Source organism: Amblyomma mixtum, chromosome 8, assembly GCF_055824585.1.
Source record: "Amblyomma mixtum isolate Tamu chromosome 8, ASM5582458v1, whole genome shotgun sequence".
Taxonomy (NCBI): domain Eukaryota; kingdom Metazoa; phylum Arthropoda; class Arachnida; order Ixodida; family Ixodidae; genus Amblyomma; species Amblyomma mixtum.
In genome coordinates this window covers 146,154,053-146,181,815 of record NC_143019.1, presented here as the reverse complement: position 1 = coordinate 146,181,815, position 27,763 = coordinate 146,154,053, and the positions used below count along the sequence as shown (strand labels likewise).

At 47.1% G+C, this 27,763-nt stretch overlaps 1 protein-coding gene across 1 annotated transcript; it reads right to left on the bottom strand.

Annotated features, from left to right (window-relative positions):
* Positions 1 to 364: 364 nt before the first annotated feature.
* Positions 365 to 22,633, bottom strand: LOC149334705 (uncharacterized). Its single transcript, XM_089555300.1, has 2 exons — positions 22,504 to 22,633; positions 365 to 2,721 (listed from the first exon to the last, which is right to left on the bottom strand). The coding sequence occupies exon 2, from the start codon at positions 2,714 to 2,716 to the stop codon at positions 2,435 to 2,437; it is 282 nt and encodes a 93-aa protein (XP_089411426.1). The 5' UTR covers positions 2,717 to 2,721; positions 22,504 to 22,633; the 3' UTR covers positions 365 to 2,434.
* Positions 22,634 to 27,763: the final 5,130 nt, after the last annotated feature.

Here is a 27,763-nt window from a genome sequence, read left to right as displayed (position 1 = left end):
CGGAGCAGTCGCTCTACCAATTGAGCTAACCAGGACGGCAAGCTTATGGTAGGGCGAGAGCGACTTGATCAATAACTCGAAGTGGGAACAGTGTTGATCAAATGTTTAGGGGAATCCCCCAAGGTGGAGTAGATTTGTAATAAGGGAGTAATTACTCATTGGCATCCACCCGAGCGCAGCCATACGGCTACAGAGGAAAGCTATACAGCTTTCTCAGAAACTTCGTAGTTAAAGAAAAATTCGTCCTGGTCAGGGGTTCGAACCCAGGACCACCGCTGAGAAAGCTGTATAGCTTTCCTCTGTAGCCGTATGGCTGCGCTTGGGTGGATGCCAATGAGTAATTACTCCCTTATTGTTAAAGGTTGTGATATGTTTCTTGTTGATGCGCCTTTTATCTATGCTTTTCGCATGTAGTATTCCCGGAAAACTGGAAGGCGTAAGCAGTTGTTCTGGGGCATAAGAGTGGCACCTCTCTTGATATTAAACACTAGCGGCCAGTTTTCTTGAGTTACACCTTCGCAAGAATGTCCAATATTATCCTCCGAAAGCCAGTTGCTTTCTACTTCCGGAAAAAAAAAAACAGCTACTCGTCCTCAAGGCTTTATGAAAGGAAGATTGATTGAATCTAACTTGGAGTCCATTCTTGCTCACGTTGCTTCAGTTTTTGCAACCGGAGGACCAAATAGTTGTGTGCATTTCGATCTTTCTTTAGCTTTCGATTTAGCAAGCCACTCCTTACTAACAAAAAAAATTGAAGCTTATGGGGTGAGCGTTCCTCTGGGTAACTTTTTTGGAAGTTATCTGCATGAATGCAAAAACTACGTCCCCGTTTCTGGAGTGACATCGCGGACATTCATTGTAGTACACGATCGTTCCGCAATGCTAAGTACATGCTCCCTAGTAGTTTAATAATTTTGTTAACTTGTCGGCCATTCTCAAAGGAGCAGCCATGCTACTGTATTAAGATGACAGGACGTTGCTTATGCCTGTTTGTGATTTAAAGGGATGTGTCTGGAAGCACGAAGATAACGGTAGTGTTGAAAACTGGTGCACTATAAATGGCCTTATTTTAAACCCGTGCAAGACGAAGATTGTTTCGTTTAATACGAAGGACGTTGTTATTTATTTTTGTTTTTTTTCTGCGCAGGTAGCCTGAAGACGAAGGGCATTTGGAATCTCAGAGTTCACGTGGACTCGTGCTTGAGACTTCATCAATATGTTAACTATATTATTATTTCTGTTTCCTCAGTGTGTGTGTTCGTTATGATCACACACACATTCACTTACTCCTATTGTATTATTCCCCTGTTCGTCCATTTGCGCGCCCTGCGCATGAATTTGCATCTGTTATTTGAAATGGCACTGGAGAGAATTTAAAACGTTTAGCGTTGTTTCCCACGCTTTTACTGTGACGAGTCCCTCGGTCGGCGTTCTTATTACCAGTATGCAAGAATGATTAAAAAGTGCAGCCAGGAAGATTTGTCAGCTAAGAGAGAAACGAGGTCTGATAATCCTTTATGACTGCATAGACGGCCTACTATATTTCTCTTACATATCAGAATTAATATTTGCAATGCACCAAAATAAGGCTTGGGTGCCGATATATTTTCTCGGTCAAAAACATTTGATTTGACTAACCCGGCTGTATCCGCACAGTCGTTATTTAACAACTTAGCTGACCGCAATAATGGTAATGTTGTCGAAATTCTTGAACCCACTCCAGACGCGTTCAAGATGCATTGTAAACAGCCAATCCATTGTAAACAGCGCTGTCAATGGCACTAAATAGGCAAAAGCCATTTTAAGCGCCGCAGGTTGAAACTGAATGTAGGGCAAACAACGTACCTAATAGCTGCCGCCTAATATGTTTACTTCCAGCCACATACGCGGACTATCTTTGGTTGCTGACGTCATGGTAAACTTGGACCTTTAAGGCAGCACGCAGTTGAATTTTTAAAAGTGAGGAGCACAAATGCTTGTCAAGTAGAGCAGTTCTAAGGCCCTCATAACCTTAGTATTGTATGCATGACTGCATTGTTCCTAATCGAACAGCTCATCAGTAACAGATCTGTAAGTAGACTGAGCGACATTCAGCCTCAGGCATCGATCCGCGGTGGATTCAGGTGGTTATGGGTAATACGAGCACCACGACAGTTCTTGTTGCAGATCATTTGCCGACAAAAAGAACAATGCGGCAATGTTAGCACTGAGAGATGCTGACAAGAACTGCGAGCATGATGGAGCCACTCGTAAAACAACACCGACCGCAACACTGTGCACTAAACAAGACTCCCTTCCAAGTGCGCACCGTTTCGCGGCTGCGATTTTGACCCTGCCACGGGCTCACGAGGGCCAGGTGCGACCGAAACGCGTCCACAGTGGGCGCCCCTGCCAGTCACGGCGAGTGGCTGTCGATCCCCTCACGCCCCTGGTGTCAGACGGTGTAGTCCAGCAGGCGCTCGCAGTATGCGCGCACCGACTCGGTGCTGTTTCCCGGGTCGTCGAAGCAGCACATGCGGTACGCCTTGGAGCTCTTGGTGAGCACGGCGCAGTCTTGGCATCGCTTGCGCACGTGCGTGCCCCACAGGCAGTCGCCGATCTCGTCGTGCCTGAGCGTCACGGGTGGCGTCACGGTGCTGGGGGGCGGAGGACGGCACCACGCCAGCCCCGCCGCGAGGAGCAGCAGGATGCAGATGGGCGGCACAGGCGGCTGCATGTCTTCTGCACACACGTGGAAGAAATGACTCCTGTTAGTACACGGCCCTTTCTTTCGAGCTTTTTCAGCTTCACGAATTCGTATCACGCACGAAAACCTCAAGCCAGTACTAGGGCAGACAAATAAATTCTGAAGAGTCCGGCGCGGTGGCTCAGTGGTTGTGGCACTCGGCTGCTGACCCGAAAGAGGCGGATTCGATACCGGCTGCGGAAGGCGAAATTCTAGAGGCCCGTGTGCTGAGCGATGTCAGTTCACGTTAAAGAACCCCAGGTGGTCGAAATTTCCGGAGCACTTCACTACGGCGTCCCTCATAGCCTAGGTAGCTTTGGGACGTTAAACCCGAATCAACCAATGAATACTGAAGACAACCACTCAAAATCCAACACATTCAACCATTCGTTATATATTTTAATATGTTTTACAATTTTATTTGAATAAATTCTCTGCGTCACCTCATCCCAGTTTCGGCGAACAATTTCTTTTTAAAACGTTATTTCGCATAGCCGAGGGTTCACAAATTAACTGATAACTATATCCCTAAGCGCATCGTCACCTCTAATCCACAAGCACCTTGGCACAACTCTTAGATTAGGCGATTATCTAACAAAAAGAAACGTTTATACCGCCGTGCGAAGCTTTCACCATCTATCACGCGATGGGCGAAATATAAGTCTGCTTCGGACGCTTACGTCAACGTGATTAAACTAACAAAGAATAACTTTTTGTCTGCCACATTACCAAATATTTTGAAAACGAGTGTTAAGAAATTCTGGCGCGTATACACCCTGAGAACGACCCATTAATGAGACTACAAGATGCCTCCGGTAAACTTATCCCCAATGATCTTTGTGCTTCCGTGCTGAATGACACATTCGTTGAGCACTTTTTCCTCCATTTCAAGCGTTAATCTGCCTCACATACAGCACCACAGGTTCCCGACAAGGTCACCTATAACTATCGATCCACCTGGCGTAGCCAAATTAATTTAATCTTTAAAAATGATTCTTCACCTGGTTCTGATGCGATTAGCGCTAAATTACTAAAAAAATACTTGTGCTTATAGTTCAGTTATACTAAACAAACTTTTTCGACAGTCACTTGACACAGCAAGCCTTCCTAACGACTGGAAAATTGGGAAGGTGGCTCCACTTCACAAGTCCGGTGGTACGCACTCCCCTCAAAACTTTTGTCCCATTTCGCTCACTAGCACATGCTGCAAATTACTAGAACACATCATTTTCAAGCATGTCGTTACCTTTCTCGATGAGAATTCATTTTTCACACCTGCACAACATGGTCTTCGTCAAACATACTCGGGTGAAACTCACTTGCCTTTACTGATAAGCTATACCGCATACTAAACCACTGATCTTGTGCTGACTGCATTTTTTTTTTAAATTTTTCCAAAGCCTTTGATAAAGAAGAGTCTTCTGGCGGGCTAGTTGGTGCTTTTCGTTCATGGTTAAACAGCGCGAAGAAAACACGGAGAGAGACAGAAAAAACACGTACACACACTGAGCGCAGATTCTGCGCTCAGTGTGTGTACGTGTTTTTTCTGTCTCTGTCCGTGTTTTCTTCGCGCAGTTTAACCATGACACCTTTGATAAAGTATGTCATAAATTGCTGCTACATAAATTGAGCCATCTGAATCTCAATCCTAACGTCTTCGACTGGATTAAATCTTTCCTTCTTAACCATGGGCAATTTGTGCATGCTAATAACACTAATTCACCGATTGCTAACTTGCTATCTGGTGTTCCACAGGGATCGGTCCTTGGACCAATCCTATTCTTAATCTATATTAATAACCTTCCTTCTACCATATCCTCCAACATTCACCTTTTTGCTGACGATTGTGTAATATTTCGGGAAACAAATAATGTTAACGATACTGACACTCTCCAGTCAGACCTCAATTTGGGGTCTGACTGGTGCACTACATAAAATACGGAATAAAACACTAATAAATGTAAAGCTTTGCGTGTTTCCCGTGCACCTATCGCTCTCCCTTCATATTATCTTAATGGCACACCTCTTGATTGGGTAGAATATAGGTATTCATATTAGGTATTAGAAACCTAGGTATTCATATTACTCAAAATTTAACATGGTCTATTCATATTGACTACGTTATTAATAATGCTAACCGCATGTTAGGGTACTTACGTCGCAATTTCTCAGCCGCTCCCTCATCTCTTAAGCTTATACTCTATAAAACACTTCTACGTCCTAAACTAGAATACGCAGCATCACTATGGGACCCAACACTTGAAAACCTCGTATGTTCCTTGGAACTAGTTCAAAATAATTCCGTTCGCTTCATTCTTTCAAATTACAACCGTACGGCAAGCATCACAGCCATGAAATCTAACGTGTCACTCCCACCGTTACAATCTCGCCGTAAAATTGGTCGCCTACTACTATTTCACAAGTTATATAATCATGTTGCGCTTCACGACTATTTCATATCACCCCCAGAATACATTCCACGTCGCATCGGTCAAACCGCCACAAGGTTGGCATCCCAACATGCCACACCAAATCTTCTTTTCAGTCATATCTTCCTCGAACCTCCGTGGAATGGAACCGCCTTCCCCCCGATATTGCAGTGATTGCAGACAACAAAACCTTTCACGACGCAATAGCTAACATTGTTTATTCAGAAGGAAGTTGATCATGTGTTATACCTGTTTCCACTGTGTTGTGTACATTGATTTTATGTTATTTAGGCTTTGTGAATGTTGTTTGTTTTACTCTGGAGGAAATTTATTTTGAACTACCTGTTTTCACTGTATTATATTCATTGTTCTTTATCCTAATTAACCCACTCCCCTCTGTAATGCCTCGGGCCGAGAGGCCGAGGGTACGCAATGCCTCTGGCGAGGGTAATTCCTCTGGCCGAGGGTACACAATAAATAAAAAAATATATTTTACATTGGCTTTGCCTGCTAACGCTAGTGGTGGAGACAGAGAGATTTATTCCTTTTTCTAATTCGTTTCAATACTGCCACAGTCCTCTTGGGACATGGGCAAGGGTTCGCATTAACAAAATGGGACGGTCAAACTATCAAAATTTTTGGAGATATCACGAGCATAAAGAAAATGCCTAGCAATGTAAACAGCCAGTTCCTGCCTCTCGCGCTGCAGCCGAAAGCGGCTCATCTCCGGTTGACAAAGGAGCAGAAGAACCACCAATGCCAGGTGAATATTGCCGCGAATCTTTGTAGTGTTTTTTGTTAATTCTTCAAAGGTGCCGGCGCGCCACTTTATCGCTTTCTTTGTGATGCAAAGCGGGACCAGATCTATCTCGATTGATCGCATCCAGGCGGAGCCAATCCTACGTTCTTCCACAATGTTCTACTAACTTTGCTCGCTTATATCTCGAAAGTTCGCTGCCAGTTTTAAAAAGAGCACGGCCGAGAGCAGCGGGCATTCTGTTCGACGACCGCCGAGCAGACTCGTTGATACGCCGCCCCCGAGTCATTCTGTTGTTTGCGGGCGCAAGTCAGCCCGAAAAAAAAGTTTCGTTTAGAGGCCATTCTCGCTGCTTCCCTGCTCGCCGGACTGCAGTCACCGCTAGGTGACAATATGAAGGCCAGAAGCCCACTGTGCATAATGCGTAGTTTTCGGTTGCTACAAGTGCGGCTGGCAAGTTATTTTTTTTTTCAAACTTCATTACTTCATAGAGGGTGTCCGTTCGCTATTCGAGCTTTTGTTGTTTATCCTGATAATCGTCTGACATGCTAACCGTCTTAGCAAACAGAATTTAAAAACGATCTCAAATAGTAGGAAGGAATGCTTATTGTTTAGCGTGGGCCGCGTAAAAAACGTGGTGTAAAAGGACTGATTTTAGCCGCTGTAAGTTTATTGAGTGTGCTTTTGCTGTTTACCATTTACGACAAACCGCATATACTAGCGCCGGTATAGAATACAGAGGCCTGGATAATTTTAACAACATATGTAGTCGGTTTGATGAAGTGCTCAGGAGAAAGAAAAGGTGCGGAAATTTTGGGACAAAACCGCAAGCATATACCATGGCCCGGCATGCCATCACTACCAAGCACCACGACAACGAAGAGAGCGCTGACATTTTTTTTTTTTTTCAAAATAACGCAGGTGCGGTCGCCTTCTGGATGCTTGAGAAAAAGTACAAAAAAATACACTGAGCACAGCACCGTCTTCGTCGTTCTAACACTTTGCAGGACGCTCCAAATGGTGCAATGAAAGTCCGCACCTGTCTACAAGTGGCTTCTCACTCTCCCTTGCTCCGATGCTTTTCTTCTACTTCAAGAAACTCGCCAAAAGCACAACATCGCCGGCTACAGTGCCCCACCGAACCACTCCTTTCCTCCTTTATCCGTTGGGACCTCAAATTTTAAACCATCGATGTCTCAACCTTCTGTCATTTACCTCTCTCAAAAAGCACGGCCGCTATGCTTCCTTAATATTTACAACTGCCCAATCCAACAGCGTCTTTTAAAATCTGTTTTCTCCTTTACTGCAGTCCTATATACTTCCATAAACTGATCCTGGTGGGAAATTTTATTGCCCCACAAGTTAGTTCGGGCTGCCCGACCACATTATACCCTGGCCGTATCCTACACACATCTACATTACACACATCACTTCACGTCCCTGACACGTGACAAAGCCCTTAAATTTTTCTTTAAATGGATGACTTTTAATGGCACAAAACAAGAAATGCTCCATTTCAAATGAGCAAGCAGCGATGTCGGTTCTAGATAATTTTAAACTTCTTGGAAAAGGACTAACGTTTACTTATGAGCTTCCGCAGGAAGGCACTGTCCAGTTCTTAGACGTTTAATACGTAAGGAAAGGCATGTTTGCTGGGCGTATTCCCCTCGTGCCCAAAAAGAGCTCTTGCCATGCAGTTCTGCCCGTTCCACATTAGTAAAGAGAGGCATTCCAACTCTTTGCCTGGATTCCGCGCTGCGCTGATCGCGCGTTCATGAGGTGCAAGCAAGTTTCAATCATCAGTTGGGTTCGCTGTCTTCAGCTTGCTACCCTGGGTCGGCCGTGGCGTCAGTGGCGGAAACGCTGGTAAACAAAATGGAGGCCGGAACGCGCACGACTACTGCGAAGGGCCTGGATGGTCAACAGGGACCGGTAGTGGTACCCTACCAGCACAAGGTCACCCACAACCTAAAAAAAGGGGGCAAATCGGTTTGATGTGCCGGTGGTTTTTTCGCCCCCAGGAAACTCGCTCAACTTTGCGGTCGTATCACATGCAAAGACAAAAAAGGGGGCTGTCAAAAGAACCAGGGAAAACCTTTTGGTAAATGCGTCATGAAGGCTGTATATAAGATTCTCCTGTCCTGCGGCAAAGTCTCCTGTCTCCTGGCAAAGTTCTCCTGTCCTGCGGCCAGACGGGACGTTGCGGTAACGACCGACTCAGGGAGCATGAAAGAGACCTGGCTAATAGGGAGCGCACGAATCTTGTTGATCACTGCATTGCTTGCAGAGCTTGTGTACCGCGTTTCCGTAGCGTGACAGTCCTAGCCAGAAGTAATCAAAAACCGCTGGTGGAACCTTGGAGGCATTTTTTATAAGGAAAGCAGGATCAGATTGCGTGAGTGACACTTCAGTTGTCTTGTACAACGCTGAGGTGAATTTTCTATCACGTCTGTTCCGATGACATTTTTTCTGTGGCTGTTCCAAGTGGCTTGTTAGGCAGCGCCCGCGCAGGCTTGTGGATATATATTCCTTCGTGTTTCCCTCAATAAAATCAGTTGCAAGTTAGCGCTCGTGTTTTTCTTTCCTTCTTTGTTAAAGCACTGAAGTTTGGGCCAGTTGGTATTGATCCATCTTGAAAATGTAAAAAGAAAAGACCGGGACAAAATAGACACAAGTACGACAGGACGTATGCCGCACTTCCAACTGAATTTTATTGCGAAGACCAAAGCTTAAGTACAGCGCTACTATCGCCTCCAGGCAATCAATCGCAGTGGTCCAAAAACGTCAGTTCACTATCAAGAAGACGCAAGGAAGCGGTGCTAACACACCGACTACCTGCTTTTCTAATGTGATATGCCTCAACAATCTCTCTTTCCATCTGATCATTTCCATGCCCAAGAAACATAGTTTTCCGAAACATAGTTTCTCTTCTTTCCTGGCCGCGCTGCAAATATATATATAATTTGTCACAAATCCAACTAGCCCAACATCTAACTCTTTTAAAACTGCCCTTCATTCGGCAACCCTTTAAATATGTCATCAAACTACTCAATTCACACCTTTCTAGGCCTATAGGTCGCGCTATACCGGCGCTGCCCGTTAAGGGTTGGCCCCTTACAGGCTGATGCAAGAATATCTCCTGTGCCTTCCTAATAAATGTTTTCACCACAACCTACAGCAGAAACTAGCCTAGGCTAGGCTCCTAAGTCGTAAGGAGCATGTCCCAAACTTTCGGGCGACAGCCTCGTCATGCGGAGTGTACACGCTGTGCATTCACGTGTACACGCTCACTAGGCTTGTTGCAGACATCTGAAAGGCAACTTCCCTTCAACACAGCAGATATTACGTGCACCTCGGGAGATTCTCGACTCAGTCGAGGCAGGTACTTGTCCTGTCCTGTTTTTGTAACGTGCCTGAGTATAGCGCGCCAACCTGATGACGATCAAGACACATCCTGCGAGTTTCTCCATTGTGCTGCCCCAAAGCACAACTTGGCAGGTGCAACATACCTGCCATTCTTTGACGCCGCGACGGGAGGTGAAGTACAGCTGTGCCAATCTGCAGAACGTTGATATTTCATAAAGCAGCTGGGCGCGCACACAACCCGAGGTTCGGCTACACGCTCAAGTGAAAGAGCAGATTTGCTCATTACGCCGTAGGTTTGGTGCAACCTATGCTCTGGCTTGGAAAGCCTCGCGATTGCTGTCCGGGCGTTGATTTTCAGGTTTCAAGCTCGTGACCACATTTTAGGTTCATTCTTTTTTTTTTTCTCTCACCATAAAGAAAACATGTCTCGGACCAATTAACCCTCGGCCCCCAGCGGCTGCGTAGCTACTGATCTAGCCGGCGGTGAGATCTGTGACGGAGTGGCGGGTGTCTGGCTCCGGACAGACCCCCATTGGAAACTGAACCTGGCAACGTTTAGCACCAAAACCTTATCCAGCGAAGCTAGAGCAGCTGTGGTGTTCCAAGTGCTAGGCATAGGCAAAAATCCCATGTGTGCGTTAAGAGACAGAGAGGGCGATCTTCTTTGCAACATGGATGAGATAGTTAAGGTAGCGGAAGAGTTCTACACAAATCTATACAGTAGCCAATGTAGTAGAAAGCTAATTAGAGAAGCAGTAGCGCACAGCAATCGAAGAAAGCCTGATAAGCAATGCAGAAGGGGGAAACCAGCTGCTGCAGATATGGTAACAGGAGGTCTGTTGAAGGACGTTGTGCTAGAGAAACTATCCACCTTGTGTAAGCAATGCCTTGCGACCTCGAGCGTACCAGAAGCTTGGAAGAGCACCAATATCATATTAATCCGTAAGAAAGAAGACGTCAAGGTCAGGAAAAGTTAGTGACTCATCAGCTTACTATCAGTTGCCGAAAAGGTATTTACTAATGTAATCAGATATGGACTAAGACCAGCTTAAGACTTCATTCACTGAATGATCTGGCTGGCGTTCGTTAAGGCTACTGAACAATAGACCATATTAACACCATAAATCAGGTGATATAGAAATGTGGAGGCTATAACCACCCCTCTATAACCACGCCTTCGTATACTCGTAGATCACGAGAAAGCATTTGATTCATTAGAGTGTAGAAGAGGATTTTGTAAAAACATGGGAAGATATCTACACCAGGAAGCACTACCGTAGGCCTCCAAAAAGGAAATTTCTGACGGCGCTTATGTCTGCTTACCTGGAGAACGCGAAAGCATGTCTTTGATGGTGATCTTTTTTTTCTGTATCATAACGTGGAGTGTGGCATTTCGCAATTCCCGGTTGCGACATACAACACCAGCTCGGTATTTCCGATTATGACATACTACACCACTTCAACATTTCAGGTTGCGGCATGCGGCGACACTTCAAAATTTCCGGCTCCGACATACTACACTTCGTCGCTTCCAGTTACGACATACTACACCACTTCCTCTTGTCTTAATACATCACAATTTTAATATGAAAATAAGTTTTTGAGGAAAGGAAAGGGCGCAGTAGATCGCACATCTCGACATCTCGGTGGGCACCGCAACCTCACCTTAAATGGTTTGGTTTATGGGGGTTTAACGTCCCAAAGCGACTAAGGCTATGAGAGACGCCGTAGTGGAGGGCTCCGGAAATTTTGACCACCTGGGGTTCTTTAACGTGCACTGACATCGTACAGTACACGGGCCTCGAATTTCTCCTCCAAAGAAATTCAACCGCCGCGGCCGGGATCGAACCCGCGTCTTTCGGGCCAGCAGCCGAGCACCATAGCCACTGAGCCACCGCGGCGGCCCCCACCTTAAATCATGCAGCTGAAGGTGCATATGTCATCGGTCCGAACCCCGGTCGCAGCCCAGGCACACATTTCAACGACCCACTACTGGAAGCGCGTAGGCGATCCGTGGTCCTGGGGTGGCCCGCTCTTGCAAATGTATAACCAGTAATGGCGATACCCCTGGAGAAGCAAACCCGAAAGTTGGGCAAGTTGGATAAAGTTCATGATGTAAAAATAGCGCAAAAGGAACACGAGGGACGGATAGAAAACGACGCAGACAAGCGCTAACTCGCAACTGAGGTTTATTGCTGACACGCGCAATATAAGGTAGTCACTTTAAAAACATAAAAACAAACACAACCACACGTAATCCCTCCTCGAAAGACCTAGTCAAAGGTAAAAAAAAATGGAATTGAAGCCTCAGGTGCCACTCATCGCTGTGGAAGGATCAGTTAAAAAGCCGTTATCAAAAAAAAAAGGAGGTCAGTGCAACGCTGAGGCTAAGAAATCAAATTTCAGACTGCCGGGCCAAGTAAGTTGAGCAGTTTATGCTCTCAGATACGGAACAGGCAAGAAGGTGTTGGCGATAAGCGGAAGAGGCGTGGGTGCACCGTTAGGCACCGCACCCCGTTTGTTCCTTGCAGCTTGGGTGTAGTGTACAAACTACCGTTGTTTGGTTTATGGTTTATGGGGTTTAACGTCCCAAAGCGACTAAGGCTATGAGAGACGCCGTAGTGGAGGGCTCCGGAAATTTCGACCACCTGGGGTTCTTTAACGTGCACTGACATCGCACAGTACACGGGCCTCTAGAATTTCTCCTCCAAAGAAATTCTAGCCGCCGCGGCCGGGATCGAACCCGCGTCTTTTGGGTCAGCAGCCGAGTACCATAACCGCTGAGCCACCGCGGCGGCTCATACTACCGTTGTCTTGCGGAACTGTCTATGTAGGGCAAACGGGGCGTTGCCTCCACGTTATGCTGGGTGAACACTGAAATTCCCTAAAAGATCATTATGGGAATCTTCCTGAGCATTGCCGGGAATGTAGCAAAAAAGAAGAGCAGAAGGGGAAAATTTGCAAACCGATTTTTTCTAGTACCGGCATACTTTTCAGACATCGTGATCAGCGCGTACGCGAGATAATGGAGGCATACCATATTAGGAAATGTCAGAATCTTTGTATCAGTGAGCCCTCTGTTAACTTGGCAGACCGTGAAATTGATTTCTTAGCCTCAGCGTTGCATTGACTTCCTTTTTTTTTGATAATGGTTTTTAACTGATCCTTCCACAGTGATGAGTGGCGCCTGAGGCTTCAATTCCATTGTTTCCCTCTGAGTTGGTCTTTCGAGGAGGGACCGCGTGGCTTGCTCTCCCGTGGCTTGATATGCCGTCACAAGATTTTCTTTACGACATGCTACACCACTGTGCCATAGGTGGTATAACGTGACAAGTTTTTCGGTACGACATATTACATCGGCCACGTGAGTTGGTATGAAGCTGATTCTAACGTCACATGGTACCATTTTCTGTGAACAAATGAGTGAACTGAGCCACATAATGCTTCCGCATTAATAAAAGGCAATAACGAAGGGTGAGAGGTAGGTACGCACGATCTCGCCAAGGATATTCGCCGCCTGTTTACACGAGGCGTTCCGAGACCTGGACTCGGAATAGTTGAGGATACATTTCACTTCATTTATTTACATTAAAGCTCCCTTTCGGGATATTACGTAACGGCTGGGGTTCTCAACACTTTTGTTTGTGTTGAAGAATGAGGGGCACGTGATAGCAGCGACGAAGTGGGAGAGGCCATTCCAGCCTACCGCGGCTCGTGGAAAGAAGGAGTTGGGAAAGGTTACGTGGACGAATACCTTCGAGGAGGTGCAATGGGGTATGCACGGCGGAGGTGCGCAGATGGATGGTTCGTGGCCCAGTTAGTTGTAATAAAATTTATGAATAAGAGATAGGATTGTTATGCAGCAACGGCAAGAAAGACTTCGAAATTTGGACTGTGGTTTCAAGGATGACGCACTGACTTTGTATAAATATTGCGGGTGAATGAAACAAGCGGCGCGATTTGAAGGCTTCATGTGCATCGATTACACATGTTTTGGTGGGGGCGTCATATGGGGGAGGCGTATTCTAATTTTGGCCTTAACATTGACGTATCAGCGAGTAATGGGACCTCTTTTGTTGAGTGACGCAAAGTGTTAATGAAGAATACCTTAGTTATCTGTGATTCAGAAGGGTAGTGGATCGGGCTAGTTAGTGCAGTTATGACATTTTTCGAAGCGCTAAAACAACACGGACGCAGAGGGAACAGACAGGGACGAGCGCTGATTCAATGATGACATTGTCTTTTGAAGTCATTGAGGACAAGAGCTGCAAAGCTGCGGGCTTTTCCTGGCTCTCGCTGCGCTCACCAATCTCCTTCGGTAGAGTGAAAGCTTGGGCGGTTGGTGACGGATCACTTGCCACATAGCGCTGAACAGACACGTTCACACAGGGAGACACACAGGACGGGTGCTATAGCGCCTGTCCTTTAGCGCCCGTTCTGTGTGTGGCCCTGTGTGTCCGTGTCTGCTCAGAGCTATGTGGCAAGTGCTCCTTCGCGAGCGCCAACTTGTCCGCTTGACAGGTACTCTTCATTCGCAATCTGCTGGAGGCTGGAATACTCCTGTCAGCCTCCCTCTTCTAACACACCCGTATAACCTCCGCACTTCACCCATCCTTCGCCACAGGAATCCGGGGTTCACGCAGGACCTCATCTCACCATCATCCTTTCTCTAACCATAAGATGGCGCACACAGACGCCTTCCATGCAGCGGCACGGGCGCGTGTGTCACCCATTGCCCTGGTCGTGACGTGTGGGCCTCTGAGCAACACTCTGTAAGGTTACGGCGGCCCACATTGTTTTTGTTCCGGCGGCACTAGCCGGAGCGCGAGGGAGAAAAACGACGGCGAGCACGGGAAACCTGGTTCGTGCAGCGCAGAACAGCGCGAAGAACGGTGGGCGACGGAGGGGTCTTTGTGAGTGCTGGCGCACCGTGATTCCAGACCTGGTCTTCGCCTCAGATGTTCGAGTTTCCAAACGTGCGCCGCCCGCCATACCCAGCCTGGGATACAAGACCCAGGCGCCACTGTGGCTAGCCTCAGCTGCTCCCGCCGTCCACGGAGCCTTCATTACTCCCCGCTCGACCAGCCGCGGGTCACTTCCGTTTCTCTCAGCTTCCTGAGCAGAACGCGGCAGCTGATTCCTTCGGTCGCCGCTGGCCCTGACTGAGCCGTTGACACCCGCCCTGCAAGAGCCACCTAGACTAGGAGAAGGCCTCGGCACTCCTTCCGTGACGTCACGACACTCAGCCCGTCCACCTCCGCTTGAGGGGCCATCAAAAGAAATAAAAAAGCACAATACTGCAGCATGTTCGTGGGTATACTCCCGGAATTTATTTGCATCCAGTATAAATTCAGCACTGGCGTGATTTAAGGAAGCAAGGCAAGGTCATTCCCCGTTAACTTCGACAACATTTGTAGCAAAGCTGACAATGGCCCCCATAAAACAAAATGCACTACAAAATTTGGGACTAGAAAGACGTTGCGCCGGAAAAACATTTCTTTTTTCAGTCTCTCACAGAGCTCTACAATTCATTTCACAAATTTTATTTGGCATTGGTTTGCACTGTAACAGAATGACATTCGAACACACAACACTCACACCAAGAAAATATAACATACATGAAGCTCATTAGCTTAATAAGAATAATCTGCTGAACTTCACAACGCTGAATAATTTAAAAAAATTCCAGAGAAGTCAAGACAACATAACACAAAGTTCATATATTGCATGTATTGTAGCATACGCATTCGCGAAAACAGCTCACATTATTTTCACTTGAGAGTAATCAACTTTCTCTTTTCCGCCTTATTCTTTTCTTTGTTAACCTTGTCGTTTTCGAAGGCTGCGTAATTCTTCAGCAGAGTGTTTACTGCTGGATTAAGGATGATCTTTAACAATGACTCTTGACTGTGACCAGTTGCACAAGTGTCGAAGTCTTCATTGTCACAGAGCAAATACTTCATCACAATTAAAAGTTCCGCTCTATGATTACTCTCTGCGTGAAACGTATTCTCACAGTCTTTGCCTGCAATATGTTCTAGCACAATCTTGGTGCACAGCATCAGATGAACGACCCGTGGCTGCGGAAATTTCAAGCCACCTCTGCTCATATTATAAATGAGCACATGCTCACTGAGCTCACGCTTTCTCTCCGTAATTGGCAATAAATCACAGCAGTCATTGGAAGGCTAGAGCTTATTCCTTATTAAAATCATTATTCCTCTTCATGAGGAGATGACACTGCTCTTTGAGGAACATCACAGCGCCCACCTTTTCGTCCTCCACTTGAAATGTCATCAAGAAGTGAGATCACCGATTTCAGCGCAGCCTTTACCTTGTCAACTTGTTGTGGTTCTCCTTTAGTTCAGTGGTCCTCAACATTATCCAGGAGCTGAAGAAGATCTTGAGAACAAACAGCGCTTACAGACAAAGGACCAGAACAAGAAGGACACACAACTGCGCTGACTTACAACTTTTATTTGGGAAGGGAGCCGATCCGCACCTTTTATACAGAACTGGAGGGAGTGAAGCGCATGCGCAAAGATCAGGAAAGTGGGAGCACGGAAAGTGCCAACACATAGACCAAGTATTTTTATCGTCACTGATAACCAATAACACAGCAAAAAAACAAGCGAGAAAAGCAGGGGAGACAATGGCAGGGAGCGTTAAGAAACAATTCTAAAAAATCTAAAAGATCCTGAAGAAGCCAACAACCAACACGGCTAAACGAATGACGATGAAAGGTGACAAAGATAAAGGCACTAAAAACTGAACAGACTGAAGCATAAAAGGTGCAGGAAAAGCCTGCGGAAGATGCAAAAAATCGGCACGGCTGAAAGATGACGGAATTAAAAGCGTTAAAACAGATAAAAGCAAAAACCTGAGAAGCCGATGAGTATAAAAACAAGCAGGAAAGGTGGTCACTAAAAAAATGAAATTGAACAGACAACAGATCTCTAAAAACAAGCAATGAATCGTAAAAACGTGTGGGCGATAAAACCTAAGGTGAGAACAGAAAACTTTTTACAGAAATGTTTAGGATAAAAAAAAAAAAAAAAAAAAACCACGGGAAAACCAAAAGAATGCGCTGTATCAAATCGAAGCAGAGAGGAATGAACACTCTTTGTCTAACAGGGCAACTGACGGCGTGCTAACGCACTCATCTTTTAGCTTGATAATAGTGGCTGCTTCAATGATTTCGCGGGTCAGTTGATTTGAGTTTTTCGCCAGAATATCTGTTTCCTTGAAAGTGGGGGAGATGCGACGGCAAGGACTGCAATCACGGCAGTGGATGGCCAAATTGCCGGACCTTTTATCCTCAGCAGGAAACAGATATTCTGGCGAAAAACTCAAATCAACTGACCCGCGAAATCATTGAAGCAGCCACTATTATCAAGCTAAAAGATGAGTGCGTTAGCACGCCGTCAGTTGCCCTGTTAGACAAAGAGTGTTCATTCCTCTCTGCTTCGATTTGATACAGCGCATTCTTTTGGTTTTCCCGTGGTTTTTTTTTTTTTTTTTTTTATCCTAAACATTTCTGTAAAAAGTTTTCTGTTCTCACCTTAGGTTTTATCGCCCACACGTTTTTACGATTCATTGCTTGTTTTTAGAGATCTGTTGTCTGTTCAATTTCATTTTTTTAGTGACCACCTTTCCTGCTTGTTTTTATACTCATCGGCTTCTCAGGTTTTTGCTTTTATCTGTTTTAACGCTTTTAATTCCGTCATCTTTCAGCCGTGCCGATTTTTTGCATCTTCCGCAGGCTTTTCCTGCACCTTTTATGCTTCAGTCTGTTCAGTTTTTAGTGCCTTTATCTTTGTCACCTTTCATCGTCATTCGTTTAGCCGTGTTGGTTGTTGGCTTCTTCAGGATCTTTTAGATTTTTTAGAATTGTTTCTTAACGCTCCCTGCCATTGTCTCCCCTGCTTTTCTCGCTTGTTTTTTTGCTGTGTTATTGGTTATCAGTGACGATAAAAATACTTGGTCTATGTGTTGGCACTTTCCGTGCTCCCACTTTCCTGATCTTTGCGCATGCGCTTCACTCCCTCCAGTTCTGTATAAAAGGTGCGGATCGGCTCCCTTCCCAAATAAAAGTTGTAAGTCAGCGCAGTTGTGTGTCCTTCTTGTTCTGGTCCTTTGTCTGTAAGCGCTGTTTGTTCTCAAGATGTTCCCCAACCAACTCGCCCAGCAACATACCTTGCTAAAGCTGAAGAAGCATGCGGAAATCATGGATATAATCCGGGATCTCAAAACACTTGTCCGATCACTAAGGTTCTAGCCTAGTCTAGTTTAGGCTAGTCGGTACATTGTTAAAACTGAAGGCACAGCGCACGAAGGACAGGACTAAGGAAGAGACAAACACAGCGCTGTAAGACGAGCACCTCTCCAAAATACACTGACACAAACACTGACAAAAAACACTGACACAAAAATCTCGGGAGCATCTGTTGTCACTGTGACGTGAGCAAAGACCACGCAGCTGTCGCAAGGTACCGCCGCATCCAAAACATTTTCTCTCCTACCTTGTGCAGGCCTGAACTGATGCCTTGGAGGCTGTTAACTAAGTTTTCTCGTTCCTCGTTCTCGTGCGCTAAAGCTGACTGCTTTAAGGGTCTTTGAAGCTGTTCGCTCTCCACACGTGTTCGCTTTGCATCGGGGTCTTCTCTCGACTGGCGAGAATCCGAAATATATTGCGGGCAGTCGGGAAAGATCGTTGGAATGGCATCAGGCGCAAACCGGGTGAGCTTCATTTGAACCTCGATGGTCCGTCCGTCGCAGCCCATGCATTTTGATGTTGTAAGTAGGTGCTCGGGCTTGAAATACCGTTCACAAACAGGCGAAACAAGCAGCGCCGTTATATTATCAACACACCTTCATGCCTACAAAACTGTGACATACGCTTACAAATCTAAGCGTGAGATGTGTGAAAAGCGCATTTTACTGACCCATGAGCCATTCAACGAATGAGCATATACACAGGATCGCAAACGTACGCGAGCCCACGTGGTTTACAAGTGTAACTAAAGGGCGACTTCAAAACGTATCTATATAACAATAGAATATCTGAGTTTGTGCTTATACACTTTCATTGTACATTGTTCATATAAATCATCACTTCCCGAACTGAAACGTGAGGCAACACTTACCAGCGGATCTTTCAGTTTTCCAACGTCGACATCGTCCCGTCGCACTGCCCGCTGCCATTTTTTCCTTCGTTCGGGATCACTTGGGAACCTTTGGCCCGTTGTCGTAGTTCCCTCCACAGTTTGGCAAACAGCATCGGCCCATGGCATCGGACAGACCGCACGCGTTCACAGAGGAATAAATGCAAAAAAAAAAGCGAACCACGTGCAGCGACGTTCTCCAGCGGTGTCTCGACGGCGCAGGCGGTTCTGCCGGTTCTGCGCACGCTATGCGCGTTACGTGCGTCGCGTAGCCCCTAGCGCTGTGTGCTGCTCAAGGGCGACACCACGCGCAGTGGAACGGCTAGGGCAGAGTGGGGTGACGTCAGGGGATAGGTGCAGGAGAGTGCCGAGGCCTTCTCCTAGTCTAGGTGGTTCTGACCCTGCACGCCATCGCTTGCCGCAGGGGCCAGTCTCCATGCGGGCTCCCCACATAACATCCACCCCTCGTTCAACCACCCAGTCCGAGGCACCACGGCTAGAAGCCTGGAAACACTGCCCTTCGAGTAGACACTTTTCTTACATGTTTTGCCCTCCTCCTTTTGTTTTTGTCATTTTTCTTTTTCGCCTGTGTCTTTATCTTTCTGGCTACTTAAAGCTTTAAAATAGAGTGTTTTTGTTTTCATGCAGCCTTGACTACTGCTATTGTCCCACCGAGGTAGCGCCCGTCGTCCTCCGAGCGTTACATATGCGTTCTTCTCTTACACACTCACAGCTCAAGCACCCCCAAAGTGCGCGCCATTCAAACATCCCTGGGCTGCAGCAAGCCAATTCCACTGCCGCTTCCACCGCGCCAAATGCAGAAAACCGCCCGGGGAGTCATGTGTCCAGCGAGCCCTCAATAGAAAGGTCTACACCTTCCCATACGAGCCGGTCTCGATGACGCTCTTGTCACACTATGGCCAGTCACGGTAACAGCAAAGCGTATCCCTAGAAGCTCACCTGAAATAAGCTGCTTAATGAGATCACCCGCGAATCTCATAACCGGGCTGCGGTGATCCTCCGAGTCAGTCTACCAACGAGTTACGTGGCACATGCTCTCAAATGCACCCTGAAAGAACTGCCCTTCTGGCATTATCCTCCAAACCAAAGTCATTCGCAAAATTCCAAGAAATGCGCTCATTGCTCCGACGCACCTTTTTCTTTACCACATCCGAGCTGCCCCTCCCTCTACATGAATGTGGAGCACTCTCTCCCGCCACCACACACTATCGCCACCCACCACCGGTCACCGGAGGACCTCCCGGCCTTTACACGACAGGCCGCCTCTCTTGTGTCCTAAATAAAGCTGCTTACTGCTACTGCGTAAAAGTAATTGCCATTAAACATATTGCCAGCACAGCAGGTGAGACAACGATGGAGAATTTCGCCGGCGCTCGGGCTGCTATGCGTGCTTCGACCTGAGCGCGCGGTGAGCCGCTGACAGGTTATTGTTGGAGTCCCGCCCCGTCAACGCGGGCAGCCTTGACTCATTCATGAGCGGATACGAGGCGGCTAAAAATGGCGCCTCGCCCTGAGCGCCGCGCTCCTCGAATAGCTGCGCACCGGCTTCCGCGTGCCCGAGGACCGCGCGCGCTGCGCCGAGCACGTAGCGCGGAAGTCGCCGAGAAACCGGGCACGCATCGTGAGACCTCCGACGAACAGTGAGGGAAAACTAGCGGTAATGAAACAACGACGACTGCCGCCGAAGCTTCGTTTAACAGTGGTCCCGCTGGCGACGCCATTAAGTTCCGTAGGGTGACTACAAAATCCCTCTCAGTGCTGACGTCGCAAGCTTGAAACAACTGCGAGGAAAAATATGTCCCGTTTTCAAATACACTTTCCTAGTCATTAGTTGTGTCTTTCCCTGCCACCCACACGAGACAACATCCAAAAACAACCATGAATACGAACAACTAATATTCGATGAAGTTGCCCGTCTATTTTGGATGGGCGGGCAACATGAATCAGCACGGATTCCGGTCGCTTGGGGTCGTCTTGTGCGCCCTTGCCTCAAAATCGCCTTGCATATTTCTTCTCGAAGAGCCTTCGTTGTTTTCTCATACTCAGCACCACATTTGCGCAATCTTTTCAGGTGTACGCTTGGATATATTTTCTCGGAAACAGATAAAATCGCTTTGAAAACAAACTACTCTAGCACTGGGAAAAAAGCGTGAAGAGTAGGATGCTTTACTAAGCTCACAACGATCATTATTACGCTGCTTGCGTTGCATCCGTACCTGTGTACATTGAAAAGAAGGATAAACTACGTACTAGACGAAATCTAATAAGGCATTACTCATTATACTGTATGGAAGCAAATCACCCACACCAATGGCGAGAGCTCCTTGATGCGTGCACGGCGTTAGTTCAACACCATTCTCTGTTAATAAATCGGCTGGTTCACATCCAACAGCACTCTGCTCGTGGCTACAATTTGTCATTCTAAAGGAAGGTTTCAATGAATGAATATCAAGGAGCCGTCTTTTCTTACACACGGCTGTACCTATTTGCCTCGAATCCTATTCATTCCCCTCTCTGCCAGCTTCGCAAAGAGCAAAGTTGGTGCACCTTATAGCTTCGTCGAGGCTCGCAGAGCTAGAATTATGCAGTTATAGTCAGGCAGTATCTATTCTTTCCTTACATCGAGTCTCACGATGTGCGTCTCTACTTTGATGTCTCCTTATAATCCGAAACCTCTGCTCCCCGTCCGTTCGAACCACAACGGTATCCCCCAGAGTAAGAATGGGTCCCGACGGTGACGCATGCATCAAGACAAGCTGGTCGCTCGTGGTGGCTTCGACGACTTTCAAGCCTCGTGACGCTACGTGCAAGATCGCTTAGCAGACGTGACTTAAAAGTAATGTTCTCCGCGCTGCAGCTTTCCAGTCAGGCCAGCCCTATGATGGACAAAAAAGGGGACGAAGACAAGTCCCCTTGTCGAAGCGTTGGCTCAAGCAACCTGAGGTTTTTCCCTCCCTTGTTCATTTTGTGATCGCCAAGGACCATCTACCGCACCCTCTCTCTACCATGGATTCCCGTTGTGGCGCTACTTTAAACTGAACCTCATAGGTGACGCAGAAATTTCAAGATTGCACAATGAGCTGTAAAATTACAGGGGCCAATTACGTGCCAGTAATCTGAAATTCTATTTCAATTCTATGCTACTCCTTGGCAGTAGGTGCAGTTGTAAGTTCAAGTACTAAGTGTTACTAGTAGGTCAACAACATTATGTGCTTTCCTGCCATCGATCACGTCAAACCATTTGGACCAGTCTCGAATTTTGCAACGCCAGCACTTTGTGGCCGACGCTGGCTTTTAATGCAGGGGACCCTTCTAATGCTTTCGACTCCATACCCCGCCCCGCCAACAGCCATGATAGACGCCTTCAGCATAACGCGTCACCGGCAGCCCAACTACCGCCGGCGCTGACTGGTCCCGACCCACAATACATTTTCGGCGAGTTGGTTACCACGTGAAATCTGACACGTGCCGGCTGACCGCCGTTTTTGAACCCTTGCGCATGCCTGTAGCTATTCTTGTATGTTTTTTTTTTGCTGTTCTGATCGCCAGGTGGTATAAAAACCCTGCTGGTCTCGAATAAAATTTTGTTGACAGTCAGCGCTGTTGTTTTGTGCTGTCGTTGCGCTGTAGTAATGAATGGTTGTCCCGACGCTGCAGGAGCAGCTGCCGGGTGCAAGGCGCCATCTGGCGCATTGGCTGAGGCTCCCGGTACTGGTCTATGAATATTAGGAACGCGTTAATGCATCCATTAGTTTGGCGCATCGCAGTTCTGCATTCGCGTGCCCAGTGTTCTCGTCAAGTAGGTGCAGTCTTTGTAACGACAAAATCTAATTGCACACAGATGTCGTAGGCGGGTTGCGACAAATCCATTCAGTGCCGGAGCGACACGTTCTGCGAGACCCATGCGGCTGCGCCTCAGTTAGCTCGATCACATTTGCACAACGGAGAGAATTCAGAACGAGGAGCGCAGTGAGTAACTAGGCGCAGATAGTTCCAGCGCAACTGCCGCACAGCAACTGAGCAGAGTTGTGATGTGCCTACCTGTTGCTTGCTTCCGCTGAGCAGATGCCCGAAAAGCGCCTCCACGAAGGACCGATGCGTAGCTGGGACGAGCGCCTAGTTATCGCACCACACCGACGCCCGCGACTGCGCCCGCATACCAGCCGTCGCCTGGCTTATGAACGAGGAGAGAAGGCCTCCTCCCTTCCTCGACGCGTCATAGCTGACGTCAGGCGCGATATTGTGATACTCCGAATGGCCGCGGAGAAGCCGAACGGACTTGCCTCTTCGCATGCCTTCGGGCTGAGCTCACAAAGCGCGCCACGCCCCCGTGTTGACGCTGCGTTGGAGAGACGTAGTGGCGTAGATGCGTCCATCACTCATCAGCTCTGCAGGAAGAGCGCCGGCAGGGAAAGCTTTTGTTTTGAGGGGCCGTCAACAGCCACAGCAAACAGCCGCATTTTCGGCGGGGCCACGCGTCCGGTATTTTCGAGCTCTGGATAGCGTCTCCATGGGATGGGCCCTCTTATCTCGGAGCAGCAGAAACCGCCTTACCGGAACGAAAACAACTTCTGCTCAATGGAGATTCGCGCTGTCCTTAACCGGCTTTCGGGCGCCGAGCTTATTTTTGCCCTTAAGCTATTTTCGTTGCTTAGCTGGCAGTTAAATATATCTCTCTCAAAAGTAAAAGCCCTTGTTTTTCTTACAATGTAGCCAGTGTCAGTACGGTGAGAATGCGCTGCGCAGCAGGATGCGACTGCTACCAGTGGCCCGCGCATTACGTCAACGTCGTCAGCGTCGGTGCCGCGCTCACCTGACACCTCCTCGACAGACTTGCCGTGGATACGGTCAAGCAGAGAACCCGCCATGACCGTGCGGCGCGCTGCCTCAAGGGTTTGGCGCTTGGTTAACTCATATTTTAACTCAGCTAAGCCTTAATGGCGTTTCGGAAGCCACAACTTGCACCCACAATCAGCGGCTGAATTCTCAAGGCTGTTATCGCGTAAAAATGATCAGTTTGTCTCCCAGGTCTGGGCAAACGGGTGCATGGGCAAGCACACGAACGGGGAATTCCGGTTCGATTTGACGTGAAGGAAGAGCAGTGAGCCACTGCACGTGGCGCAGGGAGCGGCTAGGGGGAAGACACTACGAATGCGCCATAGAGCGGCGGACGGAGCAGCGTGGCGTACCTCAGAGTCATCATCATCATCCGCCTGACTACACCCACTGCAGGGCAAAGGCCTCTCCCATGTCTCTCCAATTAACCCTTTCCTTTGTCAGTTGCCGCCACTGTATCCCCGCAAACTTCTTGATCTCATCCGCCCACCTAACTTTCTGCCGCTCCCTGCTATTCGTTTGCCTTCTCTTGGAATCCACTCCGTTACCCTTGAGGATCAGCGGTTATCTTGCCTTCGCATTACATGCCCTGCCCAAGCCCATTTCTTCCTCTTGATTTCAACTAAGAAGTCATTAAACCGCGTTTGTTCCCTCATCCACTCCGCCCTCTTCCGATCTCTTAACGTTACACCTATCATTTTCCGTTCCATAGCTCGCTGCGTGGTTCTTAGCTTAAGCTGAACCCTCTTTGTGAGCCTCCACGTTTCTGCCCCATAGGTGAGTACCGGTAGGATACAGCTGTTGTATACTTTTCTCTTCAGGGATATTGGTAAGCTACCATTCATGATCTGAGAGAACCTGCCATATGCGCTCCACCCCATTCTTATTCTTCTAGTTATTTCCATCTCAGGATCCGGATCTGCGGTCACTACCTGTCCTAAGTAGACATATTCTCTTACTACTTCCAGCACCTCGCTACCAATTGCGAACTGCTGTTCCTTGCTAGGCTGTTGAACATTACTTTGGTTTTCTGCATATTAATTCTTAGCCGCACCGTTCTGCTCTGCCTCTCTAACTGATTGATCATGCTTTGCAGTTCTTGTCCTGAGTGGCTTAGCAAGGCAATGTCATCAGCGAATCTCAAATTACTCAGGTATTCTCCATTAACTCTTATCCCGAACTGTTCCCACTCCAATCTCCGGAATACCAGTGAAGAGCATTGACGAGATCGTGTCTCCCTGCCTGACACCTTTTCGTATTGGAATTTTATTGCTGACTTTATGAATAACTATAGTAGCTATGCAATCGTTATCAATATCTTTCAATATTTTCATATAACACTCTTTTACACCCTGATTCCGCAATGCCTGCATGACAGCTGAGGTTTCCACTGAGTCGAATGCTTTGTCGTAATGAATGAAGGCTATATATAGGGGTTAGTTATATTCTGCGCATTTCTCTATCACCTGATTGATAGTGTGAATGGGGTCTATTGTCGAGTATCCTTTACAAAAGCCTGCCTGATCATTTGGTTGACTAAAGTCCAAGGTTGTCCTGACTCTATTAGCGATTACCTTAGTAAATACCTTGTAGGCAACGGACAATAAGCTGATTGGTCTGTAATTCTTCAAGTCCTTGACGTCTCCTTTCTTATGAATTAAGATAATGTTAGCGTTCTTCCAAGCTTCTGGTACTCTCGAGGTCACAAGGCATTGCGTATACAGGGAGGCTAGTTTTTGTAGCACAATCTCTCCTCCGTCCTTCAACAAATCTGCTGTTACCTGATCCTCACCAGCTGCTTTCCCTCTTTGCATTGCTCCTAAGGCTTTCTTTACTTCCTCCTTCGTTACTGGCGGGATGTGCCATTGCTGTGCTCGAATGCCTCCTTCAGTAACTTGATGATTACATTCGCTACTGTGTAGATTTGTGTAGAACTCTTGGGCTAATTCAACTATCTTATCCATATTGCTGATGACATTGCCCTGTTTGTCTTTTAGTGCATACATCTGGTGTTTACCTATGTTCAGTTTTCTCCTCACTGATTTTAGGCTACCTCCGTTCCTTAGAGCATGCTCGATTTTCTCCTTGATACTTCCTTATGTCGGCTACCTTGCGCATATTTATTAACTTCGATAGCTCTGCTAGTTCTATCCTGTTTGTGGAGTTAGACGTCCTCATGCTTTGGCGTTTCTTAATCAGATCTTTAGTCTCCTGAGATAGCTTCGCGGTATCCTGTCGAACCATCCTACCGCCTACTTCTACGGCGCACTCCGTTATGATATCTGTTTCAACATTACGGTCGTCATCTTCAGTTAAAGCGGAAAATCTGTTCTGCATCAAAATCCTGAATTCATCTACTTTCCCTCTTAATGATAACTCGTTAATAGACTTCCGCTTCACTAATTTTCTGCTCTCCCTTTTCAAATCTAAGCTAATTCGAGACCTTATCATTCTGTGGTCGCTACAACGGACCTTTCCGAGGACCTCCACATCCTCTACGATGCCAGGGTGAGCGCACAGTATGAAGTCTATTTCATTTTTAGTCTCACCATTGGGGCTCTTCCACCTCAGAGTGGGTATGGTCCAAGCGTGCTATACCGAGGGAGGGCAGCCGGGGCCCAATTCCAAGAGAAGGCAATCGTGAGAGGGTGCGGCACAGAATCTGTTGGGCGGATGACATTAGGGAGTTCGGGGAGATAAAGTCACCGCTGCTGGCATAGGACAGCGTCAAATCCAAGAATATGTGAGTGGCATTTGCCCTTCAGGACGCATAAATAGGCAGATGCTGATGCCCCCAGTCCCGCCTTATGTAACCAGAGGCTGCGACAAAAAGCCCATATCGCTGCACAGTTCGTCCAGTCCTTCAGTGCGCATGTTTAGTATGGTATCCGTACCATGCTAAAAACATCGAACAAGTAGGCGTGCAATGGCTTTGCCTCTAGGTTTATCTCATCTGACTTTGGCAAGTTTTCATCAATGACAGTTCTGCTCAAGAAGCGGAGACTGAGGCGCTCCAAGTGCACCGGTAGGTTGAAGTTCGTGTACAGGCTGCATCACTTGAAAACAGGCGTCCCAACTCATTAGAAACTACTTGCTACTGGCTGTGCATGTTTTGGGTGCAAAAAGGCAAAGCTCGAAACATGACCTGGCTGTCCAAGCAGAGCGTCACCAGCGTTCATGAAGACAGCCATTAAAAATTAACCCAGCCGTATTATGTAAGATCTAACCTTAGGCTTCAATCAACCTAATGATCACGCAGGCTTCCGTAAAAGATACTCGACGATAGACCACATTCACGCTATCAATCAGGTGATAGAGAAATTTGCAGAATATAACCAGCCCCTATATATAGGAAAGTGCAGCTGTTTTGGGCCAGTTGGTGATTCATGATTGGCAGGTTGGCTTAGCGCGAAACAAACGAGGACTAGAGAGGGACACATAAAGAGCGCTGACTTGCAACTGAATGAACGGAAGCAGAACTGTACGTGCTCGAGGAACTGAATGCGCATGCCCAGCTAACCACTTGTTAAGACTCAGATTTCTTTTATGCGCACAGAAAGACGACACAATAAGACAAGGTAGACAGGACGGAGCGCAAACTTTCAACTGTTTTATTCCGGAAAAAGTACATGACATTTATACCAAAAAGAATGGATAGTCATCAGTACCACGTGCAAGCCAACACCCGGGAAAAGCACATAGGAAGGGCACAGGTGACTCACCTCTTAAGTAATTTATCTAAAAAGGCAAAATCTTTATCATATATTGTCACAGATGGTGCACTGACACATGAACTACCGCTTTTCCTTATATGGTAGGCCTCAGCCAATTCTCGCGCAAGCGTGTCAGTGCTCCTGCACAAGATGCTGGTGCCTTGGAGCGTTGCATCACACAGTTTTCGTGCTTTCTGTTTTTTGTCGTTATCTTTTCCACACTCACTGATGTGCGCCGGCAGGTGCGAACCGGTACCGTTCTTCAAAGACAAATTGTGTTCCCTTAGCCGCTCATTAATACATCGGCCCGACTGCCCAATATACACCTTTCTACACTTCAAAGGAATTTTGCACACTACCCCTTTTTCACACATCACAAACTTATTAACATGTTAGATTTCGCAATCTGAGTTGCGGCAACCATCTTGCGAAACTAGACGACACAGTGAAGAGAGTTTCCTTGGGGCCGAGAAAACCACGGGTACCTTAAACTTGTTAGCCACGCGCTTGAGGTTATGAGCCACTTTATGCTGATATGGGATGACCACAGGTATCACTTTCTTTTTTGCAACTGCAACCAATGTCTGGTTCATATTCCTTTCTTGTTTGATCTTCTTGAGAAGAGCTTCAGCAACTGAACTCACTACCATCTGGGGAAAGCCTGCCTGTTTTAGCTTAGCGATCTGATCGTGAAAGCTTTCCTGCGCCATGTGACAACAGGACTTTCTTAGAGATGACTCAAGGCACATCAA